General features: G+C 39.1%; 2 protein-coding genes across 2 annotated transcripts; one reads left to right on the top strand and one right to left on the bottom strand.

Annotated features, from left to right (window-relative positions):
- Positions 1 to 587: 587 nt before the first annotated feature.
- On the bottom strand, positions 588 to 4,548 carry LOC131300096 (glucan endo-1,3-beta-glucosidase-like). Its single transcript, XM_058325766.1, has 3 exons — positions 3,413 to 4,548; positions 1,437 to 1,725; positions 588 to 841 (listed from the first exon to the last, which is right to left on the bottom strand). Exons 1-3 carry the CDS (start codon positions 4,469 to 4,471, stop codon positions 813 to 815), a joined length of 1,377 nt encoding a protein of 458 aa, XP_058181749.1. The 5' UTR covers positions 4,472 to 4,548; the 3' UTR covers positions 588 to 812.
- Positions 4,549 to 9,600: 5,052 nt separating this feature from the next.
- Positions 9,601 to 17,532, top strand: LOC131300095 (uncharacterized). The gene is made up of 10 exons (XM_058325765.1): positions 9,601 to 9,793; positions 9,901 to 9,949; positions 12,465 to 12,571; positions 13,859 to 13,904; positions 14,657 to 14,791; positions 14,917 to 15,006; positions 15,133 to 15,258; positions 16,430 to 16,513; positions 16,631 to 16,695; positions 16,955 to 17,532. Exons 1-10 carry the CDS (start codon positions 9,681 to 9,683, stop codon positions 17,139 to 17,141), a joined length of 1,002 nt encoding a protein of 333 aa, XP_058181748.1. The 5' UTR covers positions 9,601 to 9,680; the 3' UTR covers positions 17,142 to 17,532.
- The last annotated feature ends 237 nt before the right edge of the window (positions 17,533 to 17,769 follow it).

Below are 17,769 nucleotides of genomic sequence, written 5' to 3'. Positions count from 1 at the left end.
AATCATTGTTGTGGATCCGATAAGGACTCTTGCCCTGGAGACTCTTGGGTTGGAGAGGCTCTTGAGATTATCGTGCAATGTTTCTTGATCTCCATAGATATCGATCTATTCTAGCTAACAGTACGTGGGAACATAAATGTCAAGCTAAACCTCCGAAATTCTGGAGATGACTCAGTATGATTAATAAGATTGCTTATATATAATATTGAACAGAATTTCTCATTTTGCTTAGGAAGCTTGTGCAATGGCATAAAAATGGGCTGCTTTTGCCGTAAATGATTTATTACTCTGTTTGGTAACATTTTATGGTTTTCCCATCACTTGTTTAGGGTTAAACCGATTAAGCTAATATGCAGGTTACATATAGAATTTGGTAACATTTAACAATACCAGCGTTGCCGATTTGTTGAAATGGTTGAGTTCAGTTGGATTTGATGAAAATATATTCCTCCCTTGATTTGATACAGATTTTATGGAAAGAGTCCGAGCTCAATTTGTGATCACTTTTTCACCAGATTCAAGAATTTTACAAACGGTTCGATCCAGATGCTCGCAATGTATGTCTTTTCAACCAAACTGAACGATGCTTAGACAAGCATTTCCACCAACAGCATAGAAAAAATTGGTTAACATTAAGCTAGGATGGCAGCACCATGAACCATGGAACGTACCGTAATCTCATAACCCTAAGAAGTCACAATGCTATTTCTTCAAGCAACAAAAGAAATAAAACAATGCCTAATGTTCTTTCCAACTTCCTGTCTAAAAGTGCGTCCATTTTAGTCTCCATGTATGAGTTTCTACTTCCAGTGTCAAGCCGAGTATATACATGTACCATAACCTGTATCCAGTGAAAAAAAAGAAGTAATGAGTTAGCAAAGTGCAAAACCTGTACTCGATCGGAGGATAGCACAAAAGAAAAAACTACTACTACAAAAAAAACACTCTGAATGTTTAGACAAATATTACATTGTGCAATATTGGGAGGGAATTGATCCCTATTACCATCCGCAATCTTTCTTTCTTTTTTCTTATCCATGTGAATTTAAAACACTACCCTTTTACGTGTGAAAGGGTGTATCCATGAAATGCTACTAGTGTTGATTAGGGTGTGAAAATAAAAACCCCACAAAACGCAGTGCAGATGGTAAAAAGGGGAACGTGCGAAATTAAATTCCCCAACCCATTTCTCAAATTAAGTCGGTGACAATATTCAAAGACCGGGCAGATGTATAACATTCAGTTCCAGTAGACTTCCTTAGAATCTTTCAGAAAGTGCTCTAGACATGGGATATTGATAGATGGGAACAATTTCTTTGCATAGGATATATAGTGATAGATGGGAACAATTTCAATGGGCTGGATGAAGAGATTTGTGGAAAATCGTAACATAGAATTATATTTGGCAAGCGAGGGGGAATGAGATCACTACTTACTTGGGTCAGAGGTCGTCACAGATCCGGTGCCAGCGAAGTCGCAGTTGAAAAACTGGAGACCCTTGGCCTGATAGTAAGCATTCATGATGTACGCGGCGTGGGACCAGACGGTGTTAGGGTTGAAGCACGCCCCGCCGGCTTTAATGGCACTGCAATCTTCTCCTCCAGAAGTGCACGCCCAGTTTATGTTTGCTAGCAACGAGGTGTCGGTAGCTCCCTTCTTTGGCACACACCACTGTTTTCCTGATGTGGGAGTAACCGGTGTTGGCGTCGCACCACCGCCACCGGGCTGTTTCATTATACCAAAATACTAAGTAGAGTGAGCAAATGAAGCAATTTATCCTTAGGAAACCACTACTATCACGTAAATTTGTTTGCGGGATTCTATGGTATTCCCGTCCCTCAAGCCTAATGCATTCCCAATCAAGATATATATGATCATGCCTTGAGATTTATCCTTGTTTGGTTTGGATTTTGAAGGAGATTTTTTAGAGTAATGAGTTGAGAGAGAGAATTTATTGAAGACCATGGCCAGAAATTTTGAGAGACTCCAAAACGAACAAGACCATTTGAGCAGAATTCATGCTGAATTAAGGATTTTTGCACTGAGTTTCGTTTTAAAAATGGCCCGCAATTAGATATCACGGTTACTTAGGTAAAACTTTAACAAAGATGCTACATGCACAACGATTGTGCAAAACATCAAACACAACCAATCTCCATTCGTCCATTGTTGTAATAAATGGTCAAGATTCGTTCAAACTTTTCCTTGGAAGAATTAAAATTTTCATTTGAAGAGTTTCTTCCAAACACATCTGAACGGTCAGAATTGGTTACACAACACACACAACGGTTGTATGAGTATCATTTCCGAAACTCTAAAGGGTGGATGTGCTTAGAAGAAAGAAAAATCTTGGGATAAGTAACTACAATATTTGCTATTTCCAAAACAAACAAAAAAAAAATTGATACACAAAATACTTTGCCTTTGTTTAGTTTTCATCTTGGAAATTGATTTTAGCACTCTTAAAATTGATGGAGAGGCTCCAAAATAAAAGTAATAATTAGAGAAATAGAATAATGATTGAAGAGAAAAATAGGATAATAATTAAAAAACAAAACAAAGTTAAAACAAAAAATGAACAAAGCCTTTTATTACTTTATCTCCACTACTATGGACCTCAGTAGAAGCAATTACCTCTGATCCGGACCCGTCCCCACCTCCGACCTTGCTTATCGATCTGAGCAGGTATTGCCTGTCCTGATAAGCAAATGGGGTGGGGTGGTATTTGCTTCCCTGTCCAGTTTTAATTCCATTCGACTTCGATTATAGATATTATCATTTTTGTATATATATTATAAATTTTATCGTTTTGATATAATAAGAGCAAAATATCCAACAATAAATAACTATTTTTTTGGTCAATCATAAGAGAGATCATTTGCATTATGTATGAAATACAAATTATAAATCACAAGACACTACATTAATTGTGCGAGAGTTTCGAGATAATTAAGTTCAACAACTTAACCAATACAAAAATAAGTCCGTTATAAAAAAGGAAGAACTCCTCTAATGGGAAAAAAAAAATAATAATCAATGCCTACCTTCAGCAAAATTCGACCCATTGACCTTTCACTTAGGAGTGTCCAAGAGCGTCCAATTGAGCTAAACCCAATTCGTTGTAAATTGCTAGTTTTATGTCTTTGTTTTCTTTGATTCTATTTCTTTTAACTCTCATCCTCACCAATATTTTGTTTTTTTGTCAAAACACCCTAAAAAGAAAAAAATTAGTGAAAATTAATACAGTGATTAGGAATCCGATTATTTCCCGACTCTGACACCTTCCCGATTTCCCCTGCACCGGCGCCGTTCCCTGCACCGGCGCCGTTCCCCGCTCCGGCTCCGATCCTGCAAGAAACAGGGCCGGGGCGGGGGACGGCGACCCCGACCCGCCCCATTCCCCTCCCTGTACCTGAGCTTGTCGCGTAATGCCGATGTCGTAAACCGCCGTCATGTTGGGGTAGAACAACCCCCAGTGCTTCTCAATTGTCCCACCCGTCTTCTGATCCTCATTAAACAGCGCAAACAGAAACGTCTCGAAGTTCCGGCCCGGCATCAGCGGCGTCCCGACGCCCGACCCGGCCCTCTTCACCACGTTCAAGTTGTACCACTGCGCGTTCTGCACCGTGCACAGAACCATTCCCGGGTCACCCGCCGACGGCCACCCGGTCTCCCCCACCGCGATGTCCACGTCCGGAAAACCCAACTTCTTCATCGACACGTACACCGCGTCCAACTGCAAGTCGTACATGTTAGTGTAGTTCATGCCCGTAACCGGGTCGAAAACCCCCGGGTTGGGCTCGAACAAAACGAAGTCGGTATCGTTGGAGTTCAACGCGAAGTACGGGTACGGGTTGACCATGAAAGGCGATTTACTCCTGCGGTGGTATTCGAGCATAGGGGTTAAGAAGTACTGTTGCCACCCGAACAGGAAGCTGGCCGAGCTGGGCGGGACGGAGCTGTTTAAAATGCCGAGAGAGTGGGCGGTGGTGACCTTGATGTCGGGGAACCCGGCCAGGACGCAGGCGTTGTAGACTGCGTTCATGGCTGGGACCAGGGTCCCGAACATGGTCCCGTCGCCCCAGAGGAGGACCTCGGACCCGATGAGGATGTACTCGATTGTGGTCTTAGGGTAGACGGGCGCGATGTTGGACGCGACCCAGGCCTGGGCGGCGGTCAGGTTGGCCAGCGGGGGGAAGTCGCCGTTGGCGATGGTGACGGTGAGGGGGATATTGGTGTTGGCGAAGGCGCTGATTATGTCCGGGTCCATGTCGAAGATCTTGACGCGGTCGATGGTGGTTTGGGTTTTGATGAATTGGGCGACTTGGGCTGGTGGGGGGAGGTTGTCGGCCGTGGTGCCGTAGTTGGCGCCGATGGACGTTACGGCGGTGATGTGGAGGGTGAGGAGGAGAGTGGAAATATTGAGTAGTATGAGATTTGGATATGTGGATTTTCTCTTGAATTTGTCCATGGTTTTTGGCTTAGAGAGAGAGAGAGAGAGAATAGTGGAATGGTCCTGGTTGAAGCGAACTGCTATATGTAGAGAGAGGATGGCTTTGACTTTTGGAGAGGAAGACGAGTTTGGTTGCTTGTGAGTTGTCCTGGTGGAAGAGTGCGGGTGATGCGGGCAGCGTGTGGAGAAAGTGTTAACGGAATAGTTTTAGGAAATGCAAACCATTCCGTAAAGAAGATTTTATGTAGGTCAATCGTGTACGTTTAAAGTGATTTTGGACTATTCGGATGAAAAATCAATTAAATTATTATCGGTCATAATTAAAAATGAATCTCAGTCATTGCTTGCTCAAATGGATAATTGAGATTACGTCATTCCGTGAACAGGTTATTTACGGAGCCTCCGTGAACAGGTTTATTTCAATTAGTTTATGAAAAATGCTAAAAGAAGTCCAGTGGACTTTTGTTAAGTTTGAAAAGATAAATTGAAATTAAAAAAAAAAAAAACGTATGAAATTGTATGAAAGTGTGAAAAAAAAATTGTATTAGAATTTGTAATTTTTTATCATTTTGTTTAGCTTAATAAAAGGTAAGTGGGCTACCGATCACAAGATCCTTTAGTTTTATTCCTACGTTGCTTGTCGCACTAACTAAACGGTCAAAAGGAGAGCTGTACCTCTCTTTTAACGCGGATTCCTCTCATGTTTTTTCCTCTGGCTTGTTCACATAGTATTTTCCTGGTAAGCCAACAACAACAGCGTCAATTGAGGCGTTTCGCCCTCTATGTTTGCATTTTACTGTATATCTGTGGATTTTTTTTTTTGAGAGGTGCTCCATACACTACATCTTTTTACTATATCATTTATTATATTTTTTGGGGGGCCCATTTCGGATCCCACAAAAATGCAGAAAAATTAACATAAATTTTAAAATAACATTTTATGGGGTCCTGTAAAAAATCAGCTCCGACGAATATCGGTAAGTATTATTTCTGGATTTTTATGGGCGAAATTGCGCAGTTGAGTAATTTCGTCCTACGAATCCAAACATAATACTTACCAATATTCGTTGGAACTGGTTTTTTACAAGGCTCCATAAAATATTATTTTAAAATTTTTGATAATTTTTCTGTATTTTGCGGAATCAGGAGTGGGTCCCACAAAAAATGTAGTGAATGGTGTAGTGTACCTAAACTTTTTGCTTTTTTTTTCTTAACCTAGGTTTGCGGATTAGTTTTCGAGCACCTAAAATAATTTTGGGTTCTGAAATTAACGATTGGACAAACCCTCCAGTGACCTCGACGTTTGGAAGGTTTGGCTCCAGTGAAATTTTAACATGCACACTCATATAAGATAAGCACTTATTTATTTTCGCATTCCCACTCGGCCATGCCCCTTAGGGTTATCACACTTTTGGTTTTGGATGCTTGGCGGCAGATTATGAAACGAATTTTGTTAATTTTGAAATGAACTTAGCAGTGAATAACGTCAGTCAAAAGAAGGTTTTTTGGCTAGCTCATTTTTTTGCACTTTACATTTTGCATTATCACACTTTGGGTGCTTTTGCAGGTTAGGAAACGAATTCTAGTAACACGCTTTAACGGAAATGAATTTAGAATGCATAATTCAAAAAATTCACTCTGGTGGGTTTTTTGGGATTCTGAATTTTAATTTTACTCCAAAAAATTCTGTTGTAAGATATACTTCACCCATCGTCCAAGTAATTGTACAGATGCTCGATATATTATAAACTTTATAAACTACGATCCAAAGTCTAAACAATAATTGCTCAACACTACTAAGTTCTTTTTTGTTTTTTTTAATAACCGGATGTCTGAGCCAACTTGTGCGTACCTCGACTGATTCCGGGACCCTTAAGGTAATGACTAAGCATAAACCCCCAAGTGGCCCCAACGCGGAAATTAATGACCTTTATTCAATGAACTTAACTTAACTGGAACTCAATTTTCACAACGCGTTTCGTTTTTCTTTAGTCAGAAGGACGCGGCCGGCCGAAATCTACTCCGCATAGTTTCTCCCCCTCTAACGGGATATGCATAAATTGAGCGTTTCATCTGAAATTTTATACTAGTAATCAACTAGAGTGGTTGAAAATGCTCTGGTAATCCCATCTGGGTAGTAGTTTTTAATGTATTTGTCGGTGACTGTTAGATACTTTTGGTCTCGGGCACATGGTTTTTGTTGAGCTGCACATGAGGCGAGCTCAGCTAGCCGTTAGCTTACCGTTGCCTCATTTTATATACTACCCTTTTCCCTCTTTCCCCAGGTTATTAGATTTATTTATAGATCCTCTCTCTAACCCAAGTCTCTCAAACAGAGATTCCAAATATAATAAAAGTGCATACACGAAGTTTTAATATTCATTTTAATGGACCTGGGATGCTGCAAAGCGGTCGATTCGGCCACTCATTTCAGCACGAACGGCTCGGATCGAATTTGAATGCATACAAATGTAAATCGTTCATTGCTCGGTCAATTGCCGAGATGATCGAGCGATCGGATCGGCCGCTCTGCACCAGTACTCTACCGGCTGTAGTATCTCCCATTCCCATTTTAAGTCCAATCGCGAAATCTCTAACAAAAACATTGTTTCACCTTTCCTAAAAAACTTCAAATTATGAACTTCCAAATCTCTATGAAATATATATTAAGTATAGATCTCATTTTGACGAATATCATCTTAATATTACAGAAAGTTCTCATTTTGAATAATAGACAATATTTCTAGAATGGAAGTTATATTCCTAGAATGCAAGTATTTTAAGAAAATTGATATTCGCGCTCTATTTTTTTACTGATGGCGCTTCACTTTGTTCATGAAGTTACTAGTAACTTCACGTTAAAATTGGAGCGCCATCAGTTAAAAGTGGAGCCCGAAAATTATTTCTCTATTTTAAAGGGAAAAAGTTGGTGGGAAGGAAAAAGAAATCAAAATCGAACTCCTCTTGCAGTCCCGGCCGCTTGGTGATTGTGTAATACTGTTATAATTAAGGTTATTTGTTTCTCTGTCTTCTAAAATTATTTTCCAACCTTCCCATCTCTTTGATGGAAAGAGAAGGTGAAGTTAGAAAGAGAGAAAATACTGGGGATGGAAAAAGCAGAGGGAATTTTAGGTAACAAAATAGATCCCTAAAAATCTCTCTCAATCAGTTAAATCAGGAAACCCAAATAAATCTATTTCAAGCTGTTATATTCATGAATTCTATCATCTTTGATATCAGAGACGGAGCTAGAAATTTTTGCATATAGAGGGGGCGAATATACGTACACAATCAGTTTTTATTTTTAATGATAAACTTTTTTTTTTCAATGTAAAATTAGGGGTTTTTTTTTTAAATGTAAGGGTGGCGACAGCCTCTATAGCTCCCTCTGGCTCCATCCTTATTGGTTGATATGATATTTCGCTACATAAAAGGATGAAAACAACCATTAGAGACATGGAAACCTATGTAGTGTCCCTAAACAGAATGATTATTTAAATAATTCATATATCATTGATTAATAAAATTATAAAATTAAAATTCTTTCCGAACACCCTTTTTCAAATTTCTGTATTCGTCACTGTCTCCAAATGGCCATATGCATGGTTATGTTGAGTTATTTTCATCTTCCCTTTGTTTCCCCTCTCCCTTGCCGGCCTTTTTTATTCTTATAGCTTAGGAGTCGAATAACATTTATATGCACCTCAATTAATTTTAGAGAATTAATCACATCATCCACTAGCGAGATCTTATTAAAGCTAGGGAAAATAACCGTACGTATGGATTGACTCTAAATGAATTGATATAAACACAACTAGAAGATTTTGAGCCTGAAATCTTAGGAATGAGCAAATTAACTTCTGTGTCACAGTATTTGACCTTGAGCACCTACGATATTGTAGCCACTTGGCGTGGTTACCTTTTATACGCGTGTTAGGTTAGCATATTTTTTTCCCTTTCTATTTCAAGCTTATTTACCGTGGAAACAAGTGTCCTATGAAAATCTTATACATGTTCATTCATGCCATGCATTGCCATCAGATGGGCCTCCATTAATTAATAAGATTTAAGTCCTGATATCAACTATACTAGAAGTGGAAAGGTCAAGTTTGGTTTCTCTCTCTTCAGATTTAAAGATTTGAAAGTAGAGGTGCTCCTCTAATTTCCTCTTAAAAACTCCTGCTTATTAGTAACATTTTTTATCCCAAAGTATTGACGTCTCAACAGGGCCGGTCCAAGGGTTTTTCGTACCCAAAACTTAATAAAAAAAAAGTGTGCCCTTAAAGAATTAACACTTAATAATTTTTATAGCAACAGTTACAATACAAGAAAACCAAACTAATATAAAATTCTACTAATCATTATATACAAACACAAAATACGAGATCGTCAAGTTTTTGGGGTGGGTTTGGGGGGAAACAATTTTGGGGAGGTGATATGCAGTGTTTTAGGGGAAATGATTTTAGGGATTTAGTGGATTGGGCACTTGGGCATAAGAGATAGTGGGTTGGGCTAACTTATTACCTCTCATTGCTCATTTTTTTCATTCTATTGGGCTTAAAAAGAGTCCTATTCAAACTCAAATAGAAAAAATATTGGAGTGCCCCTAAAAATTAAAAAATTTTGGATGCCCAAATCCCAGGCCTCTTGGGTCTTGGGGTTGGGCCGGCCCTGCGTTTCAATTAGTATTCAATGTAAACAATGTTGGCATTTAGTCCCCCAAAGTACAAAATGTGTACAATCAAATCCCCAAGGCTAATGCCACTAGTCCAAACCGTTAAAATGAGGGGCATTTAAGATATTTTGCCCCTCTTTTGTTTCTCCCTCTATTTTGGAAAACATTTTTTGGAAATTGTTTTTTTAAATTCAAGTTTTGAAAACAATTTTTTGACGAAAAAAGGTTTTAGAAAAGCTGATTTCAAAAACTTATTTTTTCAAAAGAAAAAAACTGGGTTTTATAAAGTGTGTTGTTTTTTTAAACGAGCCAAATATGAATTTAAACTCGAGTAGCTTAGCTCGTTTGTTTACACTTTAGCCAGGAGACTTGCCACAGCGGAGAGGGAGAAGCAACACTTTAGGGTTGGGCCTAAAAGGAAAGGCCCAAACCAAACATTAGCTAATGTGGGCCTAAACTAAAAGCCCAAACCACTATCAAGGCTCTGTTCTTCAACCTTGTTTGATTATCGTCATACTTGGACGGAAATCGAAGTCAATCTGGAAACGAAGAATGGAGTTTCTATGGACGATCTTCGAGTACCTCGTTATCGTTGGTCTAGTTTTGGTTTTAGGTTTAGGCGCCGCGATCGTGTTCGAAGCTTTCAGTAGAAGATTCAATCACGCGTATGTGACTCTTCAATTAAGATCCTAATTTCACACACAAACATATGATTGTATGGTGTTTCACTATTTCTCGTTCTGAATGTGTTGTTTTTCTGATCGTTTTCCAGTCACGCGGATGGTCATCCGATCTTTGAGGATCCAAATTCACTGAAACAGGTTAACCCTACCTTTTGCTGTAGAAGATTGCAATACATGTACTTGTTCCAATTGCCAATATTGTATAGATTGTACGATTTACATGTTTATGAAATTCAATTTGGAATTCTTGGATTTTGACTCAAACCTAGGCAAGCTCGGCTCGTTAAATTTTCATTGAGCTTGAGTTCGCTCAAAAACTTAACGAACGAACCTGAACATTCGAAAGCTCGGCTCGCTTGCAGCCCTAGTAGCGAATATGTAATACCTGAAATTATTTTGGATTGAGTATAGGTAGCGGTAAGTCCGAAAAACATTATGTACCAGTTGCAATGACTCCATTTTTTGGAATGTAGGTAATTCATGTATACATGTTTGTATGCAACTTGAAGCATGATGGAAACATAAAATGTTCTTACATTGTTTGATTGTAGCGAGTAGTGTGAAGACAACCTAGGGTTTTAAAATTTTAAAAAGAAGAACAAGTGCAAGAAGTGAAATCAATTGGGATACTTTTTGTGGAGATTGTTGGACAAACAAACCCAACTTGATGGCACTTTTGGTGTCATTTGGCTGACAATGTGCTATGTGACATCAATCATGAGGGCTAGAAAGACTTCTGAGTTGCATGATTGTTTAGAATAGAAAGGGTTTCAGAATATGTTGCTACTTAAGATGCCATATCAGTATGGGAAGCTATAAAAGGTAGTGATGATAGATGCAGTATCAGGTGGTAGTTTTAAAGTCAGTTCTGTAGATTCCTTGGTCTTTGGTCTTCACATGTGTGGGCGTACTGTAAACGATATAATGCTAGATGGACTAGGGTATAGGTATCGGATGCTAGTATGTGTCTATGGGTTGTGTTCTTCTACTTTTCATGTGGACACCAGGACATCACTAGATTTCATATATCTTGAAGTTTTCTTTTGTTTCACTTTCCCCAGGCATGGTATTCAAGAAGTTATGTAGTGCATTCTAGGGAGAAATGGAAGTTTCACACGTAGTTTAACAATTAACAGGAAAGTCAAAAGTATTTACAATTTTACGTGCACCCAACAGAGGTATGTTGGGTAAAGATGACATTTTGTTACCAAGTGGTGAAGTGTCTGTCAAGTGTCTCACACAAAGGGGCGGATCCACAGTGCGACCATGGAGGCCAAGAGCCCCCCCGCCCTGGATTTTTGAACCTTGCACTTGTAACCCAATAAGTCTATTTCATTTTTCATTTTTCAGTAATCTACTTATCAAAAAATAATAATACTTTTTTTTATTAAAAATAATAATAATAATACTAATGCCCCAGATATTATAAGCCTCAAAATCACTACTTCCACTCCCTTCTTATGAGCTGATTGTAGGTTAACGTTGGACTTAGATGACAAAAAGCATGCCTAAAACCTCTAAAATATGGACTGAAATAATATTGTGCTTGATTTTGGAAATATTTTCACAGTAACTATTAATGAGTGCCCCCTCTGTGTTGGATTTCTGGATCCGCCACAGCTGGTTTAATAGATTGGATGATTCCATGTCATAAAGGCCAAGAGATAAGCCGAGTGAGTGGAGTGCCACTTCTGTTAGCAAGTTAGCTATAAAGGAACAGAGGGGATCAATCGCTCATTGTTCGTCCATTCCTGGAAAGCATAGGGACAAGTTACAGCTGTAAGAAATATAGCAAATGTGAATAGCAAACTGAAAATGCTTAATTCACAAGCATGTGGAAATGGAGAGGGTGAATTTAATTGGGCTATAACGAAGTGGAAGAGCTAGTCATTTCTGATGATTAATTTCACTGTATTTTGCTTCTATTATAAATCTGCCAAGTTCCCGGGATCAGTGGTATCTCCACTAGCTTGGTGAACCTCCTCCATTGCCAAAATGTGGCAAGAGGAGACGAGAACAGCTGCTCCGCTGGTTATGAAACCTCTTGCCAAATTTTGGGCGGTGCCATTTATTGTGCCAAATTTGACAGCATGTGTGGCACTGCCCAAATTTCCACACCATCATCAATGCTTTTGATCTAAGAGTTGAAAATGAGCAGTTGTGCCACAATAGCAGTGGATTGGTGGAGCAACTTTGCTAAAATTGGTAAAGTAGCAAGTTTGGCAGTAGCATTGCCAAATGGCAAAACTTATAATAAAAAAAAAAAAGCATTTCCAAATGGCAAAAACCAGTAGAGATGCTCTAACAATGAGAATTATGGCACTTAGTGTTAGAGTAGATCTTTAGGAAGAGAATGTAATGTGGGACACTCAGTGTAAGATAAGACCTTTAGGAATGGAATTTATCGTTCTTACTGCTTATATCCTAAAGCTTAGGTTTTTCGGCATTATGGTTGAGATATGTGATGGAAATATAACAATGACGTTGTGGTAGATGTCTTATATGCTCCAATGTAGACAAGTTGTATTCTATGTTTGGCGAAGAGCTCTTTATATGCTTCATTATGTAGGTATTTTAGTTTGGTCGTCCAAATTTAACGAAGATGTATAATGGCTTGCGAGTTTTTTGACTCTGGTTGAAGCATTTGTTGCAGGTTCCATGTCCTTACATTTTTGATCCAGCTGAGAAGTATATATCTTTGATCATTCCTGCATTCAATGAAGAGCATAGGCTTCCAGGAGCGCTTGATGAGACCCTAAAGTAAGTTGAAGCTTGGGTAGAGTGACGGATGTGTAATTATCACTTTTATCTGTAGGACACTGGAATTTTACTTGTGCACTCATGGTTAGCAAAGAGTTGGGATTGGACCTAGAGCCAACACACGTTTGTGTTTCTGATGACTAGCTACATACTGAATTTATGCTTGCTTTAGTTATGGGTTTTAAGCAGCTGCAATATTCTGAAACCGAGACCGGAACTGCCGATTCAACCTATTAAACTGTTGACCGTCGGCGTTCTCATCCGGACCACCCTCCAAACCCCTTGGTTCTAAGAAACTGGACTCTATAATCAAATCGAAAAACAACTGCATTTAAACAGCCACCCATAGTAACCGCTAGCGGCTTAAGACAACCAGCCAGTTCAAAGTTTACAGCCAGCTTTGGCTTCCATTATGCAGCCGTGCGGGTTACCTATGGGTATACACAGCTGGATTTGTAGCCTCAAGCATCTAGGGCTAATGAGAAAGTCACAAGCCCTTGAAGAGCGTTTTGGAGTCTGAGTGCCTTTTGCTTCTTGCTTTATTGTCTTCTCTATTTCATCGTCTTGTACTGCTGCTGCTACCTGCCGACCTCCAATCCTTGCTGCTGATGTAATGGCTATTTCCATGCTTAATTGAAGTTACAACTTCTAAGAAATACTAATGATATTTTCAATGATGCAACAACCAAGGAAGGGTTTTACAGCTCAGCTTCTAATAAAAAAGAAGGGTAATTGCCATTTCATCTGGTAATTGTGTGTTTGCAATGCCTGTTGTTATAAAAATAAAGAAAACATTAGAAGGAATTCCCTTTTATACTGAAAAGGAGCTTTTTTAAAGATGTTTTTCTTACTCTAGTGCAGAGTTGAATGTATTTTTTTTTTTAGATTTATTTTTGACCTAGTATGATGTCCAATTTGATTCCGGATGGACCGACGGCTAAACCAGTGGCCGGTAAGTCCGTGACCCAGTCCCTTTGGCGATTCGCCCCGGTTTTCAAAACATTGAGGGACTGGATTGGTCAACGTAGAGAAACAGTCCCTTGGTCAAACAGATTATGAACCAAATTCTGACAAAGGAGCTTCAATAATATCTGCAACTGCAAGTCCCTCGGCCAATAGAATCAATTATTCTTGCTCACTCCTTAAAAAATTAAGTTGGTGATTTCATAATCAGTTATTTTAGTTTATTTTCTGATGCTTGCTTGAAGTAATTAGTTGATTTGATACATGATTCTTGCCACAAGTAGCCAACTTGATTAGCAATATACAATTTTGAATGTTTGACAGTTATCTTCAACAACGTGCAGCAAAAGAGAAGTCTTTTTCATATGAGGTATGGTTTAATTTTGTTATTTTTATTTTCTTGCAGTGTCTGGATTGAATATACAGGCACAAAGAAGTACTAAATTGTGTTTGTGGGCTGGTCGTAATAGTCTCTCTTTTAGTCCTGATGTTGGTGTGATGGGATTCAGATTGCGCAGTATTGTCTTTACTCTTTAGTGTTCATCACGAACAAAATATGACCTGGACAAAAAAAAATCTTAATAGTGTGTGTGCTGCAGGAATTTCTGCCATATTAAAATAGGAGAGAACGTGATTACAAGATAATTCTTAGTTCTAATATCTACTGATGTCCAGCTTGAAGCCACAGGGTGTTGGTACTAGCTTGAGCCTTGATTTGCAAATCTTGACCAATCTCCTTGTTTTTGGTGACTTCTGTCTGGGTATCTAACTGAATATGCATGGTTCCTCGCTGAATTCACTTAATGAGCATATCCACGAATGATGATTTTCTTAGTCATCGTGAGAAGTTTGGAGCTTATTATGATGGTTGTGATTCATTCCCGAGAAATTAAGAAAATGCTTTCATTTGACGTTGATTTATCCAAAGCACCAGTATCATAGAGGTTCTCATTTCAGGTGTTCTGCTAATGTGTTGGATTAAGTGGGTAGTTCTTTGTATAAGCTTCTTTGGGTGTTGAATGATTACCATTTGACAGGATATTATGATGGTGAGTTTATGCCTTCGTGTCTTGCATTTCTCAAGCTCTTTCACCTTTTGAATGGAAGAATTCTTGGATTTAGGTGGTGATTGTTGATGACGGGAGTGCTGATGGGACAAAGAGGGTAGCTTTTGATTTTGTCAGGAAATACACAGTAGAAAATGTAAGGGTTATCCTTCTTGGAAGAAATCATGGCAAGGGAGAAGCTATAAGAAAAGTGAGTTTGATCTTAACCATTTCCTTAGAAGAATATCTTGATCATATTGGTGGTGTGTATGCTCTCTTTAATTCACAACGATAATTGATTGAGCGCGTTGTTTCTGGGAAAGCATTGTAAAACAGGGAATGCTTCATTCGCGTGGTGAACTCCTTCTAATGCTGGATGCTGATGGCGCAACCAAGGTTGATGACCTGGAGAAACTTGAAAAAGAGGTAGATTCAGCTTTTGTTATGCATTTTTGCGGTTAGACATGTTATGCAATTATACTGTTAGCAGCAAATTTTGATTTCTGCGGAAATGATTTCAAGTCACTGAAAATCTGAGGCTTTGCCTATCAGATACTTGAAGTTGCTAAGAGGGAACTTGGGGATTCACCCGATCATGATTCAAGTTTACGAATTTCTGATATCCCAATTGCGGCATTTGGTTCTCGTGCACATCTAGAGGAGAGGGCCTTGGCTGCAGTTAAGTATTGTTGATGCCACTTATTTTGATTTAAAAGTTTTGCTTTCTTTTGTAAATAATAAATACTGTGACAAATAAGGGAGTGCCTTTCTTCTCTACATCGGTGGATTATCCTTCTCAGGCTTCTCTCAAGTTCCAAACCAAAACCAACCAAGCAGAGCCTTGTGTCCCAAATCAATTGGGATCAGCTACATGAATCCTCTTTTTCCATTAAGCTCTATCTAGGGCTTACCTCTTCACTTAGATTTAGTAGGCCCAAGTTCCTTCGTATCACCATTTCATAGAGATCTAACGGGGCTTTTACGTGCCGGCTGTCAGCTACCTAACACAACCCTCCTCCTTTATCTGGGCTTCGGATCGGCTGTAAAAAAGATAAGACTCTAAGCACGGCACAGGCGGATTAGCATTGAAACACAGAACTAGAGCTACTTTCAGTTGTGACCGCCAAAATCAATCAATCAATCTCTCTCTCTCTCTCTCTCTCTCTCTCTCAAAATCAATCAATCAGTTTTGTCGAAATGATGCGCATTTCAACAATTTGAAGTTTTGTCTTGTTGATAAATTTGGACTACAGTGTTTTTTGGCCATAGATAGTGATGGTGTTGGGATAAGAATTGAATGAGATGAAGATGGAGGTTTTACCATAAAATTGGATCGTGGTTGCAGACGGTTTGGTTGGTAGCACCAGCACAGCCATGGATCCAAGTTGATAGGTTGCAGGTAGCATGAAGTGGAGGCCAAGGGTTCGATGGTGATGGTGGCCATCACAATACTCCTATTTTTGGGATGGTATCCTAGATTGGACAGTACTGATTGCCAGTACCCAGTGGCTTTTATTTGCATTTGTTTTCAGCTCTGCGCCCTTTTAAGTGGGGTAAAGCTAATGGTCGCTAAATATAACAATGTTCAATGTAAGGGCTGCATACTCAAACTTGTGCATTATGGTTATGGAGTTTGATGGGTCAGTACAAGTCATAAGTTACAATCTTGCAATGTTAAGGATGTGACTAGCCAACACCACCCCCCAAATAGCTTGAGCATTGCCGGCTTGGATAGTTTTTGTCTCCTTGAAGTTGGGCGAAAGGCTTGTGTCACCTTTAGGGTGGGAACATTCTCATTACTGGTTCATCTTTTATTCCCCAAATAAAACCAGTGCACTTTATGTTTCAGAGGAAGTGGTACCGCAACTTTTTAATGAAGGGTTTCCATCTTGTGGTCCTCTTGGCTGCTGGTCCTGGGATTCGTGACACACAGGTGATGTTCTTTGCAATACTCTTACTCCCCAGTTTCATACTTGTATTGTAGCCTGTCATGGTTTCAGGTCACTTTGTGTTGGTTTTCACTTGGTATGGCCTTGTTCACTTGTTCCAGTGTGGTTTTAAGATGTTCACTAGAGCTGCTGCAAGGAAGTTGTTTACGAACATCCGTTTGAAAAGGTAACCTTTTCAAGCATTTCATTCTTTAGACCTCTTCCGTTACGGATCTCTTTGTTTGAGAGTTTTTAGTGAATCAGGGTGTGCCATCTCTAGTCATGTCCTAACATATTACTAATCTGGAGTTTGGCATATTGGTTTGCTTTTTTGATTTAGTTACTGATTTTTCTTTTCAAGGGAGTGATTTGGTTAATTGTTAAAGTTTAAAATGATTACATTTCTGAATTCTTGTGGAACTTATGAGCAACCCGACTCGGTGCAGGTGGTGCTTTGACGTTGAGTTGGTCTATTTATGCAAATGGTTCCGCATCCCTATAATTGAGATATCTGTGAATTGGTCTGAAATTCCCGGATCCAAGGTGAATCCATTAAGCATTCCGAACATGCTGTGGGAGATTGGACTCATGTCTGTTGGATATAGGACAGGCATGTGGAAAATTTCTACCTGAAGCTTTTGCATTTTGGAAAACAAATGCTGTTTTTGGTGGCATTTGGTTCAGAAGAATGCGGGAAGAAGAAAAGAACGTACTTTTAATTGCGACATTTTGGTGGCATTTGGTTTAGAAGAATGCGGGATTTACTTTTAACACACGGGCGACTTATAGGTTGCAAGTATTTCGAGTTGTTACTGTAAGCCATGATAATCCGACATCGCATTTCTCTCTCTCTCTCTTGTCAATTGATTTTTGCTGGTAGAAGTCAAAAGCCAGCAACAGGATGTTGAATTTCCATGTTGGAATGTCAAATTTTTTATGTGAATTTGGATGATGTAATTTTCTGTTGCCAGCCGTGTTTTGTCTCTCTTTTTTGTCAATCAATAGAAGAGATCATTTTACATCAGATATGAAGTATAGAGTACAAATTTGAGACACTACATCAATTGTGAGAGTTTATGAGACAACCAAGCCTAATAACTCAACCAATACAAGAAATAAGCCCATTATAGGATAACTACAAAGAAAGAAAGGAAAAGCCCTCTAAGGGAAGAATACTTATACGCATGTGGGTAGTCTCGAACTTTTGAGATACACGAGTCCTGACCAACCGAGCTAACCCCAATTGATTCAACCGTGTTTG

The sequence above is a fragment of the Rhododendron vialii genome, chromosome 9a (assembly GCF_030253575.1).
Source record: "Rhododendron vialii isolate Sample 1 chromosome 9a, ASM3025357v1".
Taxonomy (NCBI): domain Eukaryota; kingdom Viridiplantae; phylum Streptophyta; class Magnoliopsida; order Ericales; family Ericaceae; genus Rhododendron; species Rhododendron vialii.
Note: the sequence above shows the minus strand (reverse complement) of the source record. Positions and strands in the feature narration are given on the sequence as shown.

What these genes read in the sequence shown, in the direction of transcription:
- LOC131300096 (XM_058325766.1), bottom strand. Translation starts at nt 4,471, where the DNA reads ATGGACAAATTCAAGAGAAAATCCACATATCCAAATCTCATACTACTC. An exon ending in GCATTACGCGACAAGCTCAG is followed by an intron (nt 1,726 to 3,412) that starts GTACAGGGAGGG and finishes ATAATGAAACAG; the next exon opens with CCCGGTGGCGGTGGTGCGAC. An exon ending in TGTGACGACCTCTGACCCAA is followed by an intron (nt 842 to 1,436) that starts GTAAGTAGTGAT and finishes CACTGGATACAG; the next exon opens with GTTATGGTACATGTATATAC.
- LOC131300095 (XM_058325765.1), top strand. Translation starts at nt 9,681, where the DNA reads ATGGAGTTTCTATGGACGATCTTCGAGTACCTCGTTATCGTTGGTCTA. An exon ending in ATCCAAATTCACTGAAACAG is followed by an intron (nt 9,950 to 12,464) that starts GTTAACCCTACC and finishes CATTTGTTGCAG; the next exon opens with GTTCCATGTCCTTACATTTT. An exon ending in ACGAACATCCGTTTGAAAAG is followed by an intron (nt 16,696 to 16,954) that starts GTAACCTTTTCA and finishes GACTCGGTGCAG; the next exon opens with GTGGTGCTTTGACGTTGAGT.